Genomic DNA, 20,031 nt, shown 5'->3' on the forward strand with positions numbered 1-20,031 from the left:
ACACTTTGAGAAACACACTATATTTTCTTAAATAATAGTATATATAATATTTTTTAATTATTAAAGTACATACATATAACTAACTAGGTTAAAGGGCATTATTGTAAATTTTAAACAAACCTTCAAAGGGCATTATAAGAAATTTTCTATAATACCCTTCTAATGGTTTATTTGGTAGTATAAATTCAACCACGTACATAGCCACAATTCTTATCTTTTTCACTCACCCCTCACAGTCTCTTGTTATCGTAATAAAAAATGGGAAAGCTCTCTAAGGCCGAGAAGAAGATCAACTACGATGCCAAGCTCTGCCGGCTTCTCGACGACTACGCCCAGGTTCTCATCGTCGCCGCCGATAACGTCGGCTCCAATCAGCTCCAGAACATCCGCCAGGGCTTACGCGGCCACTCCATCGTTCTCATGGGGAAGAACACCATGATGAAGAGGTCCATCAAGATCCATGCTGAAAAGACCGGTAACAATGCTATTCTCAACCTCGTCCCCCTCCTCGTGTTAACTTTCTCGCCCTCCCTCTTAACTTTTACCGCACATGTTTTTACTTTTTACTGCTATTCATCATTTGCGTGATTTGTTGCCTAGGGTAATGTGGGTTTGATCTTCACCAAGGGGGATTTGAAGGAAGTGAAAGAAGAGGTTGCCAAGTACAAGGTGAGATTTTACTCGATCGTTTTTTATTTTTATTTTTTTGTTTATATAATTTGTTTGACATGTTGAGTGCGTATTGGTCTTGATTGTGTTACGTTGATGATATGATAGTGTTGTAATATTTGGTTTAGAGAAATTTGGAAATGAATTGGATGAGATTCTTAGTGTTAGTGATTTCCTAGTAGATAATAGTAACCATACTCCTGGCCTATGGTATGCGCCTCAACCCAGAAAAGTGTTTCTTTGGCGTCACCGCCAGCAAGTTTCTGGGTTATATCGTCAGCGAACGAGGCATCGAAGCTAACCCGGACAAGGTACAAGCCATCCTCAACCTGGAGGACCCTGAGTATAAGGTAAACGTCCAGTGCCTACAGGGCAAGTTAACCGCCCTTTCTCGATTCATCTCCAGACTCACTGATAGGTGTGCCCCATTTTTCAAAGTCCTCAAAACGACCCACAAGAAGGTCATCGACTGGAACCCAGAGTGTCAGGCGGCGTTCCAGGGCTTGAAAGAATACCTGGCAGCAGTCCCACTCCTTTCCGTTCCTGTGCAGGGAGAAACACTGTACATATACCTAGCGGTATCAATATCAGCGGTAAGCTGCGCCATTGTCTGGCGTGAGGGCCAGGAAGAACTCCCAGTATTCTACAGCGGCAGGGGCATGAACGGAGCAGAAACAAGATATCGTCCCTTAGAGCAACTCGCTCTTGCACTCATCGTTGCCGCCAGGCGCCTCCGCCAATACTTTCAGGCCCACACAATCCATGTGTTAACTAATCAACCGCTGAGGCAGGTAATGCAGAACCCTGAACATTCGGGACGCCTCAGCAAGTGGGCCATTGAGCTCATCGAGTTCGACATTGATTACAAACCAAGAACCACCATGAAGGGCCAGGCGGTGGCGGACTTCATTGCTGAACTCACCGAGCGTCAGCCAGAACCCGGCGCGGAGACAAAGCCCGGAAAGGAAATAATAACCGCTGAAGAATCAGCTCCCCTACATTCAGACTGGAACCTGCATGTGGACGGCTCCGCTAGCGCCAAGGCCAGCGGCGCCGAAGTCATCTTAACAGGACCCGGGGGACTGAACGCGGAGTACGCATTGAAATTCAACTTCAAAGCTTCAAACAATATGGCGGAGTACGAAGCACTCATCGCCGGCCTACTCCTCGCCATCGACTCAGGTGCTGACAGCGTCAACATCTTCAGCGACTCTCAATTAGTCGTTAACCAGGTCAACGACAGCTTCCAAGCCAAGGACCAACAGTTAGCGACATATTTGGGGTACGTCAAGACACTGCTCAAAAAATTCAAATTTCACACCATCACACAAATCCCCAGGGAAAAGAACACCAAGGCTGATTCACTGGCGAGACTGGCAACTGCCCAGCCACATCAGAGTCCAGCGGACACAAGAGTGGAGTGCCTTGACAAGCCAAGTATCACAAAGACCCTGGCGGAGATCTTCAACATTGAAGTCAATCCCAGCTGGATGGACGAGATTATTGAATACAAGCGCAACGGGACATTGCCGGAGGACAAAGTCAAGGCGCGACAGCTCAAGCGGAGAGCAACCCGCTACAACATCCAGAATGGCAAACTCTACCGCCAGGGGTTCACCCACCCCAACCTCCGCTGTTTAACCCCAGAGGAGGGAAAGGTCGTGCTGGCAAGGATCCACGGCGGAGAATGCGGAAACCACTAGGGCGCCAGATCCTTGGCCAATCGCACAATGCGACAAGGCTACTTTTGGCCCACACTCGGTGATGACGCCCGGCGGATATTGAGATCTTGCCACAAATGTCAACAGTATGCTGATCTCCCACATGCACCGGCAGATTAGATGTCAATCATCATCGGCCCATGGGTTCACTCTACGTGGGGCCTCGACTTGATGGGAAAATTCCAAACCGCCAAGGGCCAGTTCAAATACATCATTGTTGCTATCGACTACAACAGCAAGTGGATAGAGGCAGAGCCACTGACGGCAATAACTACCGCCAAGGTAATTCACTTCCTCTGGAAGAACATCTACTGCCACTATGCTGTCCCACATACAATCATTACAGACAACGGCACACAGTTCAACAACAAAGAACTCATCTCTTTCACCGCTAACCTTGGCACCAAGTTGAGTTTTGCGTCTGTCGCCCACCCCCAAACCAACGGCCAGGTCGAAGCAGCAAACAAGATAATCAAGAAGTTGCTGAAAAAGAAACTCGACAACGCCAAGGGTTTGTGGGCGGAGAAGCTTCCAGAAGTTCTATGGGCCATCAGGACAACTCCAACTTCCTCCACCGGCGAAACGCCTTTTTGTATGATGTTCGGAACAGAGGCTGTCCTACCCATTGAGGTCACTCAACCTACCTCTAGGGTCGAAGGCTACTGCCCAGAGACCAACAGCGACGGCGTCAACCTGGACAAGGACCTCCTAGAGGAAAAACGACACAAGGCCCACTTGCACAACTTGCAAAACAAGCAGCGGGTATCGCGTTTCTACAACGCCAGAGTCAAAGCCCGGAACCTCCAATTGGGGGACTGGGTAATGAAGGAAGTCATTCCACCGCCAACAAAACTCCGCCCAACTTGGTAAGGTCCATACAAAATTGTGGAAGTCGTTAGCCCAGACACTTTCTACTTAATGGGCAAGGATGGCGTCACAACGACCCACCCTTGGAATACCAAACACCTTCGGTATTACTACAAATAGTCATGCCGCTACCCAGGAGCATCTTGACTTAGCTAAATTTTTGTTCAATATTTAGCTAAGGGAAGCTACCCAACGGGTACTACCCCACTTTTGTACACGCTGATCAATCAGCTATCAATGAAACGAGGAATTATTCAAACCATTGTTACCAAGTCTAGCACTGAGGGCAACTGGCAACGCCAGCAATCGTCAGCGGACCACGTCCGCTACATAGTGCACTTGGACCAATCTTAATTACTTTAATGTTTCATTGATTGACAAAAGAAAACTCTAAGTCAAAACCCTAGCGGTACAAGCATATCACGACAAACACCAAATTTCAAAACTTCATTCCATATAAAGGGCTGGGACTCCCCACCCAAAAATGTTCATTACAAAAAAATTTACGCCTCAGCGGCCACAAAAAAAAAAAAAAAAAAGAGGTTCCAACATCTGTCAGTGGTTGGCCTCAGCATCTTCACCTTCAACATGCGGCGGCGGGTGTGCGCGGCTTGTTTGGTCAGACCCTCGGGCGGTGGTACTTGGAGTCTCTATGGTACCATCCGCCCGAGTATGAGCCACCAGGAAACCAACACGGGACACCTCCGACTGGGTAGGAGGAGGAGTTCGCTGGGAGCCATCCGCCGGGCATGCGCCACTCTCTCCGCTTCCCGAGCGAGCGCCTTCAGGTTGGGCGGGGACCACACCCTTCGCCGGCGGGGCATTCTGAGCTGGCGGCACGTTGGGCTGTGACGCCTTCGCCCAGTCGATAGCGCCCTTCTGTTTCAGCATCTCCACATTGGATAGGGCCCCAGCCCTCGCCGCCTCAGTCATTGCCTTTTTATAATCCGCCGACTGTTTGAATGCCTCAACAGCGGCGGCCGCGGCGCGGGTCCCTTCAGCTTTCAAGCCGGCGACCTCACCCTCCAGCTTCTTCACCTCGGCTAGCCTGACAGCGGACTCCCGCTGCAGGATATCAATCTTCTTATCCTTGGCGGCCACCCGTTCCTGCAGCAGGGACATGTCTTGCTCCAGCTTGGAGACATGTTCATTCCGCTCCAAGTCCCGCTTGATGGCCACCGCCAGCTTGCCGCGGGTGTCTGCGGCATCACAGTCCGCCTTTGTCAGGCGCCGTTCCACCTCCGCCAGCCTGTCCTTTGCCTCCGCCAGCTCTCTCTGAAGACCCTGGACCTCCTCCCTGAGCTCCCGCTCAACCCGGGGCTGCTTCGACGCCGCCAGGAACATTTCATGCAGCCCAACTGAAAAGTGACCAAAGGCCGAGCTAAAGGGCGACTGGTTAATGGCCGTTGGGCGTGAAATCCCCACTAGGCCGCCAAACCCCAGCCGCTCGCAGAGGTGGTAGAGAAATTCCCGCTCACCGTCGGTCATGAATTCTGCATACGCGGCGAACGAGTCTAGGTCACTCGCGGGCGCCTCTCTCTCCTCGACCACGGGAGCCTTGAGCGGAGCTTGCCGAGCCCTCTTCTGCTGGCGGGCCCCAATGGTCTCCACATCGTCCCCCTCTTCCTCATCAGGGGAGTCATTCTGCCGGCGCCTTCGCTGGAGCACCCTTATGTTCCTAGCAGCAGGCCTCGATCCCCTCGCTGGCGGCTCCTCCCTTGCGGCGGTGACGGTCTCTGCCGGCGGCACCGTTCTCTCCTTATGAGAGCCGCGCCTGTTAGCAGGCACCCTCTCCTTCTGCGGCGCGGCGGCAACAGATCCCTTCTTCCCGCCATCCACATTGGCCCCCGCCTGAACGACCGGCAGGCCGTCACCACCAAGGTGGGAGTGGTGCGGCATAGGTAGCACCACTGGAATCTCGGACGGACTCAGTGCCAGTGTTTCCGGGTTCACGACCGTCTGCTGGGCCACCAGCCCAGAGGCATACATGGTCTCCAGGAAGTTGTCGATCTCTGCGCGGTCCATTGCCTTATCAAAAGCGTCGCGGCTCGCTTTGTTACCTGGCGGAGTTTCTAAAATAAAAAACAACAAACCAGTCAGCCTGAGGCACTCTGATCGAAAGCACAATGTGGCAGAGATTTCTTACCAAAGGCACGAGTCAGTCGTTGATCGACCAACAACTCCCAACCGGTAAGAAGGCGAAAATCCAGCAAGTTACGATTCCGCCAACAGCCTCTGATGCGTGCCACGCGACACTCTTCTTCACGAGTCAGGTTATAGCGCAAGCCCGCTGGACAAGCAAACAGTAATCGTTAGCAGAAATACAAGGCTATGCATAAGAGAAACCGCCAGCTATGTTCAGCGGAGACCGGTAAACAACCTCGGATATGTTGAAACTCCGACTTAATCCTAAACGTCGGCTCCCCCTCGTTGGACCCAGCTTGGTATTCCCACCTCGCCGTGGAACCATAGAAGGTCCCCCGCCAGTAGGACATGGAATCCCTTAGGTTCTCGATCAGCTTGGGCGCTCCATGGCGGCGGCTCAAATTCACCTGCCCTCTGCAACCTTGGCGCTTCACATACACCAGCTCGTAGAAATGAAGCACTTCCGCCACAGTAGGTCCCTCACAACCGGACAACCACCATAGTGAGTTCAGCGCCAGCATTAACCGCCACATATTGGGACAAATTTGCCCAAAAGCAAGGCCAAATTCGCACACCAAGATTTGAAGATTTGGCACCAGCGGGAGTGTCACTCCTTAGCGGAATATCGCCTCGTGCACGGCAGCAAACCCCTCTGGAAGAATCGATGCCTTCTCGTCCACCGTCGGCGGACACAACTTCACCTAACCTGGCAACCGGAACATCCGCTTCACCCGATTAACGGCGGCAACATTCATCCGCCCTCCTGCCTCGTCAACAGGGGTGCCGTCCTGGAGGACCCATGCTGACTCAGCATCCTCCCCCGCCATCTCTCCCCCGCCAGCGGAGCCACTGGCAACGCTGTTACTTGCCAACCGCTCATCACGCCTATTTTTGGCAGCGGCGACCTCCCCTGCCCTAGAACTCTCTGGACGCGAGGCACGACCCATAGCTACTTCCCAGGGTATGATCTGTAGCGGCTCAACCTCTAGCGGTTCTGGCAGTGAGGTTCCTGCATGGGCAGACGGATGCAAGGAATCAATAAATATTCTATCCGCCACGCTGAACGACACGTCAGACCCGGAATCCTCACTACTCGAAATCTCTACGACGTTAGCCATCCCAAACCCTAAAACCCAAATCAGTTAGCTCAAACAAGATCTAGCCTATGCCTATATCAGTTATAGCCAAGAACATCAAGAACAGTTTACCAAGAAAATGCCAAAACAAGAACAAACACACTCAACCCAGATTCGACCATCTAGCAAATCCCTAAACGCCAACTCTATGCCATCCCAAACCCTAAAACCCAAATCAGTTAGCTCAAACAAGATCTAGCCTATGCCTATATCAGTTATAGCCAAGAACATCAAGAACAGTTTACCAAGAAAATGCCAAAACAAGAACAAACACACTCAACCCAGATTCGACCATCTAGCAAATCCCTAAACGCCAACTCTATGCCAACCACCATAACCCACCCCCCCCCCCCCCCAAATCTCACTTCACACCTCAGAGCACACTAAAGAAGACCAGATAGCACCCCAAAAACAGAAACAAAAAAACCCAGCAACCAACAGATCCAATGAAACAGGGAAAAGAATCAAAATACCAACCTTGGTGGCGAAAACTCCGGTGTGATGGTGAGCAATAGTCTTCAATGGGGAAAATCTTCGTTTTTCTGGGAACGGTATCTCCAAACTCCAGCAGCCACTTTCTTGAGTCTCGGACGAGCAAAGCGTGAAGACGACGAGTAAGAGTTTGAAGCAAAGTGTCAAATCTCGCTGAGTTCCCCCTCTTTAATGTTAACATCAACGAATTCTAAACCGTCCACTGAAAAACGACATCGTACACCAGCCGTACACGTGTCCCACGTCTCCATTTACTCTCCGGATTAACCGAGGCGTCGCCTCGGTTACGGAATCCATAATTACTCGCATTAATGGCGAGAAGACGGCCAAGCTTAGGAGACAAGCCTCCAGACGCTAACCCTCTCTAGGAGTTGGCCACGTGTCTACCACCATCACACGAAGCGTCTACTGAAAGTAACCACTTGAGAAGAAATCACCAACCGTCCGAAGTCTCCGCTGAGCGAAACCCCGCCAGCGGAACTTCTCCCTTGTCACCTTCCAAGTGACGAAGTCTCCGCTGAGCGAAACCCCGCCAGCGGAACTTCTCCCTTGTCACCTTCCAAGTGACGAAGTCCCCGCTGAGCGAAACCCCGCCAGCCGAACTTCTCCCTTGTCACCTTCCAAGTGATGAAGTCTCCGCTGAGCGAAACCCCGCCAGCCGAACTTCTCCCTTGTCACCTTCCCAGTGATGAAGTCTCCGCTGAGCGAAACCCCGCCAGCGGAACTGCTCCCTTGTCACCTTCCGAGTGATGAAGTCTCCGCTGAGCGAAACCCAGCCAGCGGAACTCCTCCCTTGTCACCTTCCGAGTGATGAAGTCTCCGCTGAGCGAAACCCCGCCAGCGGAACTTCTCCCTTGTCACCTTCCAAGTGATGAAGTCTCCGCTGAGCGAAACCCCGCCAGTGGAACTTCTCCCTTGTCACCTTCCAAGTGACGAAGTCTCCGCTGAGCGAAACCCCGCCAGCGGAATTTTCCCTTGTCACCTTCCAAGTGACGAAGTCTCCGCTGAGCGAAACTCCGCCAGCGGAACTTCTCCCTTGTCATCCTGCAAGCAGGGCGTCTTCCGCTACACACCTCTAGCGGAACCCCCTTTTCATCTTGCAAGTTGCGTACTTTGTTCAGCGCAATATCGCTCAATAAAATACCACCAAGCATGTCTACTGGACGCTGCTTCCTGCTACAGTCAGCGGGGGGATATCCGCCAGCGGCGGATCCCGCTGCCACGCCTTACTCTGACAACGACCGCCATGCGGCGTTACGGTCAGACCGTCCCTGCGGGACACGGGGACTTGTCAACAGTCTACGACGGCCCTGATCAGGCACGTTGACCCCCATCACTTGGGTACTAAAGATTGGGCTCGCTACCCAACACCCTCTGCTCCGTGTAGCTCCCCCTCAACAAACAATTTTCCGACCATCCGGAGGTCCATCTTAGCCGGGGAGTGGGGGACTCCCTGGAGGGCCTAGCAGGGGCCCACCCGAAAGGGTATAAAGCGTTTGCTCAGTAAATCCATGGTTGACAACGCACTGACGCTAATTATGTTGTTGCAAGTCTAGCGGAAGATAACACTTCAAACCGTTGAACAACTCCCCAACCAAGATTGCCCTCCTTGACTGGGGACTTGGGGGACTTGTACATACATGTACATTTACAAGCATAATTAGCTATAATGGGCTACGCTCATTGTACCATCAGGACTACTAATTCCCGCCAAAGGAATAACACACAGATACACAGCCAGGCGAGCTACAGCTTGAGCCTCGGATCACCCCCAGATCACCGCCGACGCGCCGCCACACGCCGTGCCAAGATGGCATCAGAAGCTCCTGAAGCTGGGGACTGAAGCACATCAGTCCCACATCGAAAACAAGGAGAATATCAGTCTCCTCCTCACCTATAAAAGGTTCTCTCCTCTCTCCTCATTAATTACGCATTTACTACTCATTTATTGTTATGCTGTCTATATGCATTGACTGACTTAGGCATCGGAGAAGTGAAGACCGCCCAACGCGGTCTCCCTCTGACACCCTGTCTTTCGTTTGACAGCTAGCGAAGATCACCGAATCCACAGAGTAGCGGTCCGCCCACCGGACCCGCGTTAAACGAAGGTTTGGCTACCGCCAGACTTTGAGCATTAACACAAAAAAAAAAGAAGGAATATAATTTCTGTAGTTAGAAAACAAACGTAGCAGCTGAGAACATAAATCAAGCCAATCCTTGGCCTTCAATTTTCCCAAATTTTTGTCTCTTTTCACGACTAGTCTCACTCTACTATCAAATATCACCCTCAATTCTTTTTTTTGGTCTAATGACCTTTACTCTAACCAAGTTCAATTTGTATGAACCTTTAAATAACTCGGATGCTTCTTAGTCATCTTTGATAATTAGAATATTTCAGTCAGTTGATATATCATAGATAACTAGAGCATAAGTATGCAAAGAAAGAAGAGTACGTTAGATTTTTTAATTACCTAACAGTAGATAGTCTGAAATTTAAAACTATACTTGCAAATAAGAAAAATATATTTTACCATAATATTTTTAAATTATTTAGAACTAGGTCAAAAAAACATTCCGACACTTTGAGAAACACACTATATTTTCTTAAATAATAGTATATATAATATTTTTTAATTATTAAAGTACATATGCATATAACTAACTAGGTTAAAGGGCATTATTGTAAATTTTAAACAAACCTTCAAAGGGCATTATAAGAAATTTTCTATAATACCCTTCCAATGGTTTATTTGGTAGTATAAATTCAACCACGTACATAGCCACAATTCTTATCTTTTTCACTCACCCCTCACAGTCTCTTGTTATCGTAATCAAAAATGGGAAAGCTCTCTAAGGCCGAGAAGAAGATCAACTACGATGCCAAGCTCTGCCGGCTTCTCGACGACTACGCCCAGGTTCTCATCGTCGCCGCCGATAACGTCGGCTCCAATCAGCTCCAGAACATCCGCCAGGGCTTACGCGGCCACTCCATCGTTCTCATGGGGAAGAACACCATGATGAAGAGGTCCATCAAGATCCATGCTGAAAAGACCGGTAACAATGCTATTCTCAACCTCGTCCCCCTCCTCGTGGTAACTTTCTCGCCCTCCCTCTTAACTTTTACCGCACATGTTTTTACTTTTTATTGCTATTCATCATTTGCGTGATTTGTTGCCTAGGGTAATGTGGGTTTGATCTTCACCAAGGGGGATTTGAAGGAAGTGAAAGAAGAGGTTGCCAAGTACAAGGTGAGATTTTACTCGATCGTTTTTTTTTTTAATTTTTTTGTTTATATAATTTGTTTGACATGTTGAGTGCGTATTGGTCTTGATTGTGTTACGTTGATGATATGATAGTGTTGTAATATTTGGTTTAGAGAAATTTGGAAATGAATGGGATGAGATTCTTAGTGTTAGTGATTTCCTAGTAGATAATAAGAAACTGATGCCGTGTGTTTGTGTATATAGTGAGTTTCTGGATGATTATTCACTCCTTGATTACGTGCTTTATTTATGATTTGCGTTTAGCTGATGGAATTAAGGTGATAGTTTTATTATTGTTGGTTCTTTCTTTGATTGATTGATTGATTGATGATCACAATGCCACTTTGTTTGCGGCAGTGTGATACTCCGAGGCTATCCGAGGCTATAGATGTTTATGAAAGATGCTGTGTTTATTTAGGACAGTGCACTTCTGTGTTTGATAGTAACAAATTGGTCTTCAAAATGCCTTTATATGTGCTGTTTTGTTTGGGGAGGTGTAATACATTGTTCTTTGTTTATATGTTTTACCGCAACTAGCTGATCTTACAGTTCATTCTGATTGTATAGGTTGGGGCCCCTGCTCGTGTGGGTTTGGTTGCTCCAGTTGATGTTGTTGTTCCTCCTGGCAACACTGGACTCGACCCATCCCAGACCTCTTTCTTCCAGGTTTGTTGCATTCGTTCAGGTTCACTAACTTCTTTTATTATTTGTTGAGGACTTGGGAATTCTGACCTGCACATTACCCATTTCAGGTGCTTAACATTCCAACTAAGATTAACAAGGGAACTGTGGAAATCATTACCCCTGTTGAACTTATTAAGAAGGGTGACAAGGTTGGGTCTTCCGAGTCTGCTCTGCTTGCCAAGCTCGGGATCAGGCCATTCTCTTATGGTCTTGTTGTCCAGATGGTGTATGAAAATGGTTCTGTTTTCAGCCCAGAGGTGCTTGATCTTACTGAGGATGATCTTGCGTTGACGTTTGCTTCTAATGTCTCCAATGTCGCAGCATTGGCATTGGCTATTTCCTACCCAACAATTGCAGCTGCCCCCCATATGTTCCTCAATGCCTACAAGAATGTGTTGGCAGTTGCTGTGGCTACTGAGTATTCCTTCCCTCAAGCAGATAAGGTCAAGGAGTATCTGAAGGTAATACATCATATACTTGTATTCTTTTCTACTCCCTCTATCCATAGCTTTTGTGTTGTTGCTTTTCTAATACGTTCCTTCCTCTTGCATGTTACTAATTGTGTCATGCAAATGCAGGATCCTACCAAGTTTGCTGCTTTGGCTGCCCCTGCCCCTGCAGCTGCTGCTGCTGCCCCTGCTGCGGCTGCTAAGGTGGAAGCGAAGAAGGAAGAGCCTTCTGAGGAATCAGATGAGGACATGGGTCTTGGTTTATTCGATTAAATAGTTATGATTACGTAGTTATAGCCTCTTAGGTCAACAAGACTTTAGAATAAAGTTTATATTTTGTTCCTTGAAATTTTTGGGTTCCTGATACCGATCTATGGTAGCCTTAAGCCCTCCTAGCACTTTATGTGTATCCACAAAAATGATTGGCAGGGTGACTGGTCTTTTATCTTGTTCATTGTTTTTTCATTTGCAGGTCGACTATTTATGATTCCTTTAAAGATCCATTACTTAACAGCCACAGCGGCATCCTCTACTTAAAAATTGATAGTAGGGATAATATTGACCTTTACACTTGGAAGTCACAACCAATGTGCGAGAGCCGTGCTGTGACATGTAATCCGGCTCATTTGAAGTTTAAGACTCCCCACAGCTTTGTTTTCGATGGTCTTGTTCTTTGCTATGCAGATTGGTGATATGTCGATATGTCTGGCACCCGGGTTAGCTAGGATGATGGGCAGGGTCTTTAGGCCACAATAACCATATCAACATATTCCTCCCGCTTTCCTCACATCATCAAAATCACGTCTCAGTATTCGGTATTTTAGTGGCGCGTCAAATCACGTGACATGGTGATGCAGTTTGATTGTAGTACTGAATATCTTTTCGTGATTTTTTGTTTACATTTATCTATTGTGAAGATATATGATCGACCAAATTAAAATGAAGGCTGGATAAATATAAATAACAACTGCATGACTATCAACATATATTTAGGATGAAATTAAGGAAGCATTTCAAAAGAAAAGACTCTTGAGAACCTATTAATGGCATGACTATCGAGACCCTGTTACAAAAGTTGAGGAACTGATCACCACTACAAATTTTTGAGTAATTTTGCAATTTAATTGAGATGTTGGAAGAAACTAATAGTGAGTAACGAATTATTAATTTTTATTGCCTAAAGAAAGAGAGAGTGGAAAGAAAGGGAGCGAAACAGAGAGAAACCTAATAGGAGATCGAATGAGTTTTGTCACCAAAAATATCCAGGATGTCTTGGCCCTTTGATTCTCTAGGATATTCTAGGATAGATTTTGGCAGGGCTTCATGATCTTTAAAAATGTTGAATTACTTAGGTAGTGACTCTTTTGACAGTCCCCCAGGGATGAGTCATTATGTGTAATTTCGCTGATCAATATTATGAGTTGACAATTATCTCAAAAAAAAAAAAAGGAGATCGAATGAGAAACTCATGAGGGGGGAAGGAGAAATCCAAAGGGAAAGAGAGTTTTTTTTTCTTCTGTTATGAAAAAGTGTTGGAAATTAAGCTAGGTGGTTCTTTATATATATAGATAGTAGCATATGGATAGTAACTCAGTTACCCTATTGTAAGTTTGACAAAAAAATTCATCCGGACTATATTCAATACGGGGTGTGAGTTTTGGACTTAGATCCAATGAACTCTTATTGGTTTTCATGTACTTTTACTTTTAGTATCTTAGTAATAACTACTGCAAACCAACCTATTATCAATCTAATTCTCAAAATGTTGAATGGTGTATAATTCTTGTTAATATTTGATAACTCTCTGTAGAAGATCACAAGGGCATAATATTTTTTTTTTTTTTTTTTTTATGTTTAATTTAAAAAAAGGACATCTGAAAGTAATGAACTCGGGCATTTGAAATTTACCCGAACTTCCTGTCAAAAGTACATAGTTGGGCCGTTCATAGGTATAGGAAATCTCTCTGTTCCATAAGCAAGGGTTTGAAATTTTGATTTTGAGAAGAAAAAAAAATTGAGTACTTCATGTTTATCATAATCTCGATAAAAACTTCAATACATTTCCGTTAATATTGATACCTAAAAGTTAATTTTAAAGATAAAAATTAATTAAATTATTATACATAGCAAATGGGGAAATTGACGTAACCAATGTGTGGGATGCTAATTAAAAAATAAAATAACAAAAAGTAAAACGCCATTTTCCAGCTTTGAAGGAGCAAACTGAGACAAACCAAAATCAGACAGAGCAATGGCATCACTAGCAACCCATTTCTCAGCGTTCGTGCTTCTCTCCCCGGTGGGCCTCCGCCGCCTGCTCTGCTCCTCCTCCCTGTACCTGAGAAACCCATCTCAGTTCCGCGCCAAAACTTGGTACTTCTCCGACCCCAAATGGAAAAACTTCGATCTCTACTCTCTCATCATCGCCCTCCCCATCGCCTCCTTCTCCGAGATCTTCCTCTTCCTCGCCTTCTCCGGCCACCCCACCTACCGCTTCGCCTTCTTCCAGCAGTCCGCCATCATCTTCCTCTTCTGGCTCCTCCTCCTCTTGATCATCTGCCGCGAAAACCTAGACCCCATGCACATCGACGAGGGCTTCGTCTTCGTCTTGGCCGCGATCACGTTTTTCATCGAGTATTCCGTCATCGGAAAAGGTATCTCCGGTTTGGGTGGGACCATGTACGACATGTTGGGTGCACTCACTCTCGCATGTGCCTTTTCTTGCTTGTACTTGTCGTTCCGCCCGTGGTCGTTTTTCGCCGAGTTTTTCTTGTCGTCCGGGTTGGTTTTTAAAGGTACGTGGATGTTGCAGCTAGGGTTGTCATTTTACACTGACACGTTTGGGCTGAAAGGGTGTAAGAAGATGGCTGTGTGGCCCCATAAGTCTGAGAATGCCGAGTTGAAGTGTGATCTTGAGGAGGATGGGTTGAGGGGTTTGGCTGTGATGACATTGTTGTTTATTGGGCATGCAATTGGGGTAATGGTGTTGAGTTTTGTGTTGTTTGGGTGGCTGGCAAGGAACTGGAATTGGCGGAGCGGCGAGGCTAGCGGACCGTTGCTGCAACAGCTGGAATCAGAGCACCAACTTGTGTTGATGCGTGCTACGAGTCAAGAGATTGAGCTGGAATGAAATGTATGATTTAGCATTTGTTTTGGTTAGTTCATTCGCTTCAGGTTGGTAGTCTTTACCTCCTTTCTTATAGATGGCATTGCTTTGTGTTGATTTTGGGATTGTGTCTTTGAATGCAGATTTAGCAATATATGCTTCCTTTTTATTATATAGCTGTAGCCTCCGGTTATATACCTTTCTTGAATGGTATAAGAAAATCGAATTAGTGGAGATGAATATGTTTGAGCACAAATTGTATGGTACTCTCATAGTGTAATAGATTAAGACTTACAAATTAGGCTATTTTGTCATTTGAAGAACATGAAGGTTCTAAATGGTACTGACTGGTATTAGCTATTTAGTAAATATTGATGACACACTTAACTTGTATTCATTCTGTATAAGAATTAGCAGTAGTGGAAATGCTTCTTTATCCTAAGTTATTCTAATTTGGTATACCCCATTGAAGAAGAGAACTTTGGTATTTTCAACCATCGGTGACGAAATCGCCCGAATCCATGGATTCTAATTCGAGATCGGATTCTCTTGATCGTCCTGCTGAATCCATTATATCTTTGTTTAAGGACAGAAAGTTTTGGTAGATTGGCTATCTTTATCGTACACTTGAATCCTGCATTTTCTTGAATGCATACAATGAATGAGTAATTATAACCAGATTTTAAGATTGCAATGTTGTTTAGTGCACCCTAGTTCTGTGACAGAAGCTAATATATAATAAAAGATATAGTTAATGAGCTTAGCTAGGTTCATTTCCGACTGTATGTCCAGTAGAAACTGGAGGCATCAGCTGGTGCCACCGTATGGGAAAAAAAAAGGTTTACTGCTCATTCCTTTCCCTTATAGATATATTTTAGTCTACTAATTGTGATGTTATGGAAATAAGCTGAATATACCTTGAATCTTGTGTCTTCGCTTTTCTTCTTCTTCATCTTCGACTTTTATGTTGCGCTTATGAAGGAGCTGCAAGTGTGTAGAGCAGGTTAGTGTTCTCTTCTTATTAGGGTAGGTAATCCAAAATATCTTTGATATGACACAAGGAAACATATATTATACTGGCAGACTTTTAAGTACTGAGTTGCTTTAGTATCTAAAGATATCTGTTCAGCACCTCAACTAGTCCCTCCAAACGCTTTCTCATCCTTCTCTGAATAAAACTTCTGGTACTCTGTTTAGACAATCTTGTCAGCTAAAGGTGTAGCAGTTCTAATGGTTTCCAATTTCTAGAATAATAAAGGAGAATGTTCACAGCAAAGAAAAACACAGAAAGAATAAGATAAAACTTTACCTTTACATGGAATTTAACATAGGCATAGAAATTCAATAAGCTCCATACTGTCTTGTCCAGCTTTTTACCTTTGACATGCCTTGGAGAAATCTCTGTAAATAAGTTAATATCAAATGGCTTAGGGTGAGTCTACCCAATCTTTATCTGGTCTGTGGAAAGCAATTCATACCGAAAAAGCTAGTAGCTGATGTTATTATTCAAACTAGCAAGTTATGGGGTTAGCGAAAGGTATTTGCTCTTCCTCTGTAACTTCTTGTTGGATAATCTGTACGGGAAGTTTGATATTTAAAGCACTTGCTGTTCCGTATATATGTACACATTCATTTTATTAAAATTTGGTCTGTAATCACTTGATGTGTGGTTTCTGCACAAAAATATTGGGGAGTAAGTATATACCAAAAGACACAAATCCTCCTGTAGTACTCAAGTCTTCAAAAAGTTCCCCTCTTAACTCTGGAGGTGGAATTGGTGACCAGCAACAAGGAGGTGCTTTGGCCCATTTTTCAGAGCTTCCAACATCCATAAGTTCCTGTTTCCATTCCCCAGAAGGGGATAAAAAGAGAAAATCGAAGAAAAAAGGAAAAAGAAAATTGAAAGGATTAGCCATAGAGGTGTCATCTAATTAGCAGTCTTGATAGGAAAATCTGTAGTTCACTTTTTAAGCCACAAACCTGAAAGAAGGTTGTTGCGATAATGACATCTGGTTTGTCTGTAAAATGTATGGGGAATACTGCTATGATTTTCTGTGTCTGCAAAACCCAATCAATATTTTTAGTGTAAATCCAGGTATTAGAATGTAATGAGTTAATTGATCAGAGTAGGCTTAGTTGCTGATAAGTTGCGTAGAATGTGGTTAATGAATATTGTTGGGTGGTCTTTGTTCATGTTAGATGCATGTTTTAGAGAAAAGAGAAATAAATGTAATTGTTGCCACCTTAGAAATGTAAAGTTGTAAATCATGTATAGATATTAATATAATTTTTCTAACTGCATTTTCCATATTCTGGAAACTTCTCAACATGCTAGAAAGAGTATATGGGAAGCTCACATATTAATGGCTACTGGGTGTTTATCTGTAAGTGACAAGCATTGTTATTCTGCTGTTTCATTGTGTTTATCAGCACCTTATTACCTGTATAATTATGAAGAAAGGCTCACTTGGGCGATACACAAGCTTGATTGGCTTATACATCCCTTGATATGAATCTTGGGAGTTGACATTCATCAAAATTTCTTTAAGCCGAGAACTTAATATTCTTGCTTGCACAGCAGAAATCTCAGCAATTACCTTCAGTGACTCTGGAGAAGGAAAAGGAATTGCATGAATACAATAAGAAATTCTTAGCATCAGTTCAATATGCTTATTATATTATTGAGTAATTCTTCTGGCATACTGAGTATCATTCGCTAACCAATTACTTTGAGAAAAATGATAATTTTTCCTTCTTTTGGTTCTGGTTAAAAACATTTCATAAAGTTCTTATGCTCCTTTAGCCAACCTACTAGTAGGAGGAGAACGAAAACTAGTCATGTTTTCAGTGTTCCACAGATTACCACATGACTATTCCAGTTCTTCCCCAGATAGTTATCTAAGATAAGTTTGCATTGTATTTGACACATGAAAAGTTGCTCCTGTATATTTTATGGAGTTCTATGAAGTCTCAGCAAACGAGATCTCTACTAGTGACACAAAGCGACTACCCAAGGTCAGCAAATCTGCTTTTAGTTCTTTCTTGTCAATTTAATAGAGTGAAAACCTCAGGTTATTGAGAATCTTTTGCTGTTTTATTTTAATTCCTCGGCACCAAATTCTTATTTTCCAGTTCACCCTGTTGTTCATTAACTCGTTTCATCATCTCTTAGTTCATGTATGTATGTAAGACATGTTTACAAATACTTGGAAGAGCTTTTCTCCTTTCACCTTGTTTGGTGGGAAGTTCTATCATTTCAGACTTTATGTTGTCTAAACTAGACTCCTACCCTGTCTTAGGTATGTTATTGATAATGATTAACCTTTTCTATCTTTGTACGTGTAATGCACTGATGACTGGTTTTAAAGGGGAAGGAGCTTATAATTCAAGAATTATCAGAATAACATCAAAATAAATATCATCATCAATTCTGCTCTTTTGGCTAACAACTAATCACTGATTTATAAAAAACAAAATTGTTAATGTAACAGCAAAGAAATGCAGTCAATGTATATTACTTATGCAGCAAAAATATCGATATTTAAGACAGACAGTATGATTAAATGTTTGTATGCAGTGATGAGGCAATGTGAAGGATCAACAAACCTTTTCCGTTTGGCAATTTAGCAAAATCAAGCCTTAAAGTAAGCTGGTATCCTTCTTTTGCAGGTTCAATGATCTCAACAGCATCAGGACAAATTGCTGTTACCATCTGTTTGGTACGATGTGAAAACCCATATGGTAACAGGACTTCTTGGGTAAGTAGTGGAGTTGATATTGACAAGTATGTAATGTGTTCATCTGAAGCTGATGACTGTTACATTACAGGACAATCATCAGAATTCTGAACATACTTATTTGGAATCCCTTGGGATTCTTTGTTACCACTCACCCAACCATTAAGGTTCCACTAAAGGGGATTTGAAATGAAAACGAGAACATTGTTTCAAGAATTTGTGTGAGAGTAGTGCCTTTATCATGCATTATGTCCGAGATATGCATATTAGATCAAGACATACTTTCCTCTTTTCCTTTGTTTGATAATACAATTATATGTTTATATATATATAACATATGGCATACTTGTATGAACACTATAAGTCTATAACATATATCACATACCTCTTTCCTGTGTGATTCACAAACCTGACATTGACTAAGTGACCTTTAAATTCATAGATGCTGAAATGCTAATCATGCTATTCAATTTTAGTCATTTGTTTGATGCTTTTCTATTGAAGGCTACGATAGGTAAGGAAGCAGAAATGACACACATAGATCCACATTCATTTTGTGAATACCGAGTTGTTTACCTGGATATGGTATTCCACAGACCCAAATTCATACAAGTGATGATCAATCTCTGTGGACTTGTTGGCACTGCTGTGAAAGCAACAATAATGATCATCAGAATGAGTATCAGTATTGCAAGAACACTAACAGGTTTTGAGCTTTTGATTGTTTCCTTCTTTTTCATTACTAAGCATATGAAACAAAAACAGTAGGACTATAAAAGGATTGAAACTATATGGCCTCTACTTTCTGAGTTTAAATCCTTACTTTCCTGCTGCCTCCAGACATTTTGATCATCAGCATCTAAGTTATTCACTTTGAAAAATTAAAACCATTTCATATTCACGAGGCATTGACTACAACAAGTTTTCTTACAAGTTTAGTAGGCGTTTTTATTGAAGTTATACCCTTTTTTTTTTGCTGGTCTAATAGCAAGTTCATGTTTTTGGCTATCTGCAAGTATGATTATTTTTTAACATGCAGTACAGATTATTTGGTATGATTAGTGGCTCTACATGCATGCTAATTATATATATGTAGGGATGCCCCTCCTATTCTGGCATTGTGAGAATGAAAACTGAAATGTACTTACTGGTATATTTTGAGCAGGATTTCCTTCAAAGCTGGGGAGGCTCTCTCTAAACATGCCATACTGAGAGATATCCCCTTCTTTCTCATCAAAAATGGGTGGTGGGATGTATGATGTGATATATACAATGTCACGCCCAAACTGCTTTTTGTGGTTGTGGACTTTGAGTAAAATTTAAGTTCAATGTTGTACTCAAGTTTATCAACCTCTGAAGCAAGTACCTAACCCTCTCCTTTTCTGCAACCAGAAAATGGGGAATGTTATAGTACTCTAGAGCATAAAAGCTCCTCAAAATTCAGCGGTTGGATCTAGTCAACAGGTATAAAAGCAGAATCTATTGACGGTTAAAAGCATAATCTAAAGAGAAATTCAGCATCAGTCCCTCAACTTTGGTGTTAAAGTCAATTTGATACCCAAACTCACAACACTATCAATGTAATATCTAAACTCTTATTTTGCTATGAACGACGTACTTCCGTCTATTTTCCATAACGTCGCCGTTAAATCTAGTGACGTGGCAAGCATGTGAAAAAAAGAAGAAGGGCAAATAGGACTTTTTTCCCCAAATATCATGCCTTAATCTATTGAAACTCCATTTCTCACCCACCGCTCTAATC

At 44.0% G+C, this 20,031-nt stretch overlaps 4 protein-coding genes across 7 annotated transcripts; 3 read left to right on the forward strand and 1 right to left on the reverse strand.

The window, feature by feature from the left end:
* Positions 1-258: 258 nt before the first annotated feature.
* Positions 259-813, forward strand: LOC133711792 (large ribosomal subunit protein uL10y-like). The gene is made up of 3 exons (XM_062137880.1): positions 259-510; positions 601-669; positions 778-813. The coding sequence occupies exons 1-3, from the start codon at positions 259-261 to the stop codon at positions 811-813; spliced, it is 357 nt and encodes a 118-aa protein (XP_061993864.1).
* A 9,029-nt stretch (positions 814-9,842) lies between these two features.
* On the forward strand, positions 9,843-11,866 carry LOC133711064 (large ribosomal subunit protein uL10-like). Its single transcript, XM_062137241.1, has 5 exons — positions 9,843-10,122; positions 10,210-10,278; positions 10,861-10,959; positions 11,046-11,438; positions 11,556-11,866. The coding sequence occupies exons 1-5, from the start codon at positions 9,868-9,870 to the stop codon at positions 11,697-11,699; spliced, it is 960 nt and encodes a 319-aa protein (XP_061993225.1). The 5' UTR covers positions 9,843-9,867; the 3' UTR covers positions 11,700-11,866.
* A 1,811-nt stretch (positions 11,867-13,677) lies between these two features.
* LOC133711793 (uncharacterized) lies at positions 13,678-14,556 on the forward strand. Its single transcript, XM_062137881.1, has one exon. The coding sequence runs from the start codon at positions 13,678-13,680 to the stop codon at positions 14,554-14,556; it is 879 nt and encodes a 292-aa protein (XP_061993865.1).
* Positions 14,557-14,861: 305 nt separating this feature from the next.
* LOC133710983 (actin-related protein 2/3 complex subunit 2B) lies at positions 14,862-19,773 on the reverse strand. Of its 4 annotated transcripts, none has more exons than XM_062137139.1 (10): positions 19,418-19,773; positions 18,846-18,912; positions 18,139-18,346; positions 16,974-17,140; positions 16,513-16,590; positions 16,238-16,370; positions 15,842-15,933; positions 15,665-15,721; positions 15,450-15,516; positions 14,862-15,175 (listed from the first exon to the last, which is right to left on the reverse strand). In XM_062137139.1, exons 1-10 carry the CDS (start codon positions 19,501-19,503, stop codon positions 14,976-14,978), a joined length of 1,155 nt encoding a protein of 384 aa, XP_061993123.1. In that variant the 5' UTR covers positions 19,504-19,773; the 3' UTR covers positions 14,862-14,975. The 4 variants fall into 4 exon arrangements, with proteins under 4 accessions (XP_061993123.1, XP_061993121.1, XP_061993125.1 ...); XM_062137137.1 differs by having other exon boundaries at positions 18,846-18,915; positions 19,418-19,771; XM_062137141.1 differs by having other exon boundaries at positions 14,862-15,166; positions 19,418-19,765.
* Between the last annotated feature and the right edge of the window lie 258 nt (positions 19,774-20,031).

Source organism: Rosa rugosa, chromosome 5 (assembly GCF_958449725.1).
Source record: "Rosa rugosa chromosome 5, drRosRugo1.1, whole genome shotgun sequence".
NCBI lineage: Eukaryota > Viridiplantae > Streptophyta > Magnoliopsida > Rosales > Rosaceae > Rosa > Rosa rugosa.

Bases quoted from the DNA above. Each gene is read 5' to 3' on its own strand.
- LOC133710983 (XM_062137137.1), bottom strand. From the start codon at position 19,503: ATGAGAAAGAAGGGGATATCTCTCAGTATGGCATGTTTAGAGAGAGCC. The intron at 16,371-16,512 runs GTTTGTGGCTTA...GAATGGAAACAG, and splicing joins TCGCAACAACCTTCTTTCAG to GAACTTATGGATGTTGGAAG. The intron at 15,722-15,841 runs GTAAAGTTTTAT...TTGTCTAAACAG, and splicing joins ATGTTAAATTCCATGTAAAG to AGTACCAGAAGTTTTATTCA.
- LOC133711064 (XM_062137241.1), top strand. From the start codon at position 9,868: ATGGGAAAGCTCTCTAAGGCCGAGAAGAAGATCAACTACGATGCCAAG. The intron at 10,123-10,209 runs GTAACTTTCTCG...TTTGTTGCCTAG, and splicing joins ACCTCGTCCCCCTCCTCGTG to GGTAATGTGGGTTTGATCTT. The intron at 11,439-11,555 runs GTAATACATCAT...ATGCAAATGCAG, and splicing joins AGGTCAAGGAGTATCTGAAG to GATCCTACCAAGTTTGCTGC.
- LOC133711792 (XM_062137880.1), top strand. From the start codon at position 259: ATGGGAAAGCTCTCTAAGGCCGAGAAGAAGATCAACTACGATGCCAAG. The intron at 511-600 runs GTGTTAACTTTC...TTTGTTGCCTAG, and splicing joins TCAACCTCGTCCCCCTCCTC to GGTAATGTGGGTTTGATCTT. The intron at 670-777 runs GTGAGATTTTAC...ATGATATGATAG, and splicing joins AAGAGGTTGCCAAGTACAAG to TGTTGTAATATTTGGTTTAG.
- LOC133711793 (XM_062137881.1), top strand. From the start codon at position 13,678: ATGGCATCACTAGCAACCCATTTCTCAGCGTTCGTGCTTCTCTCCCCG.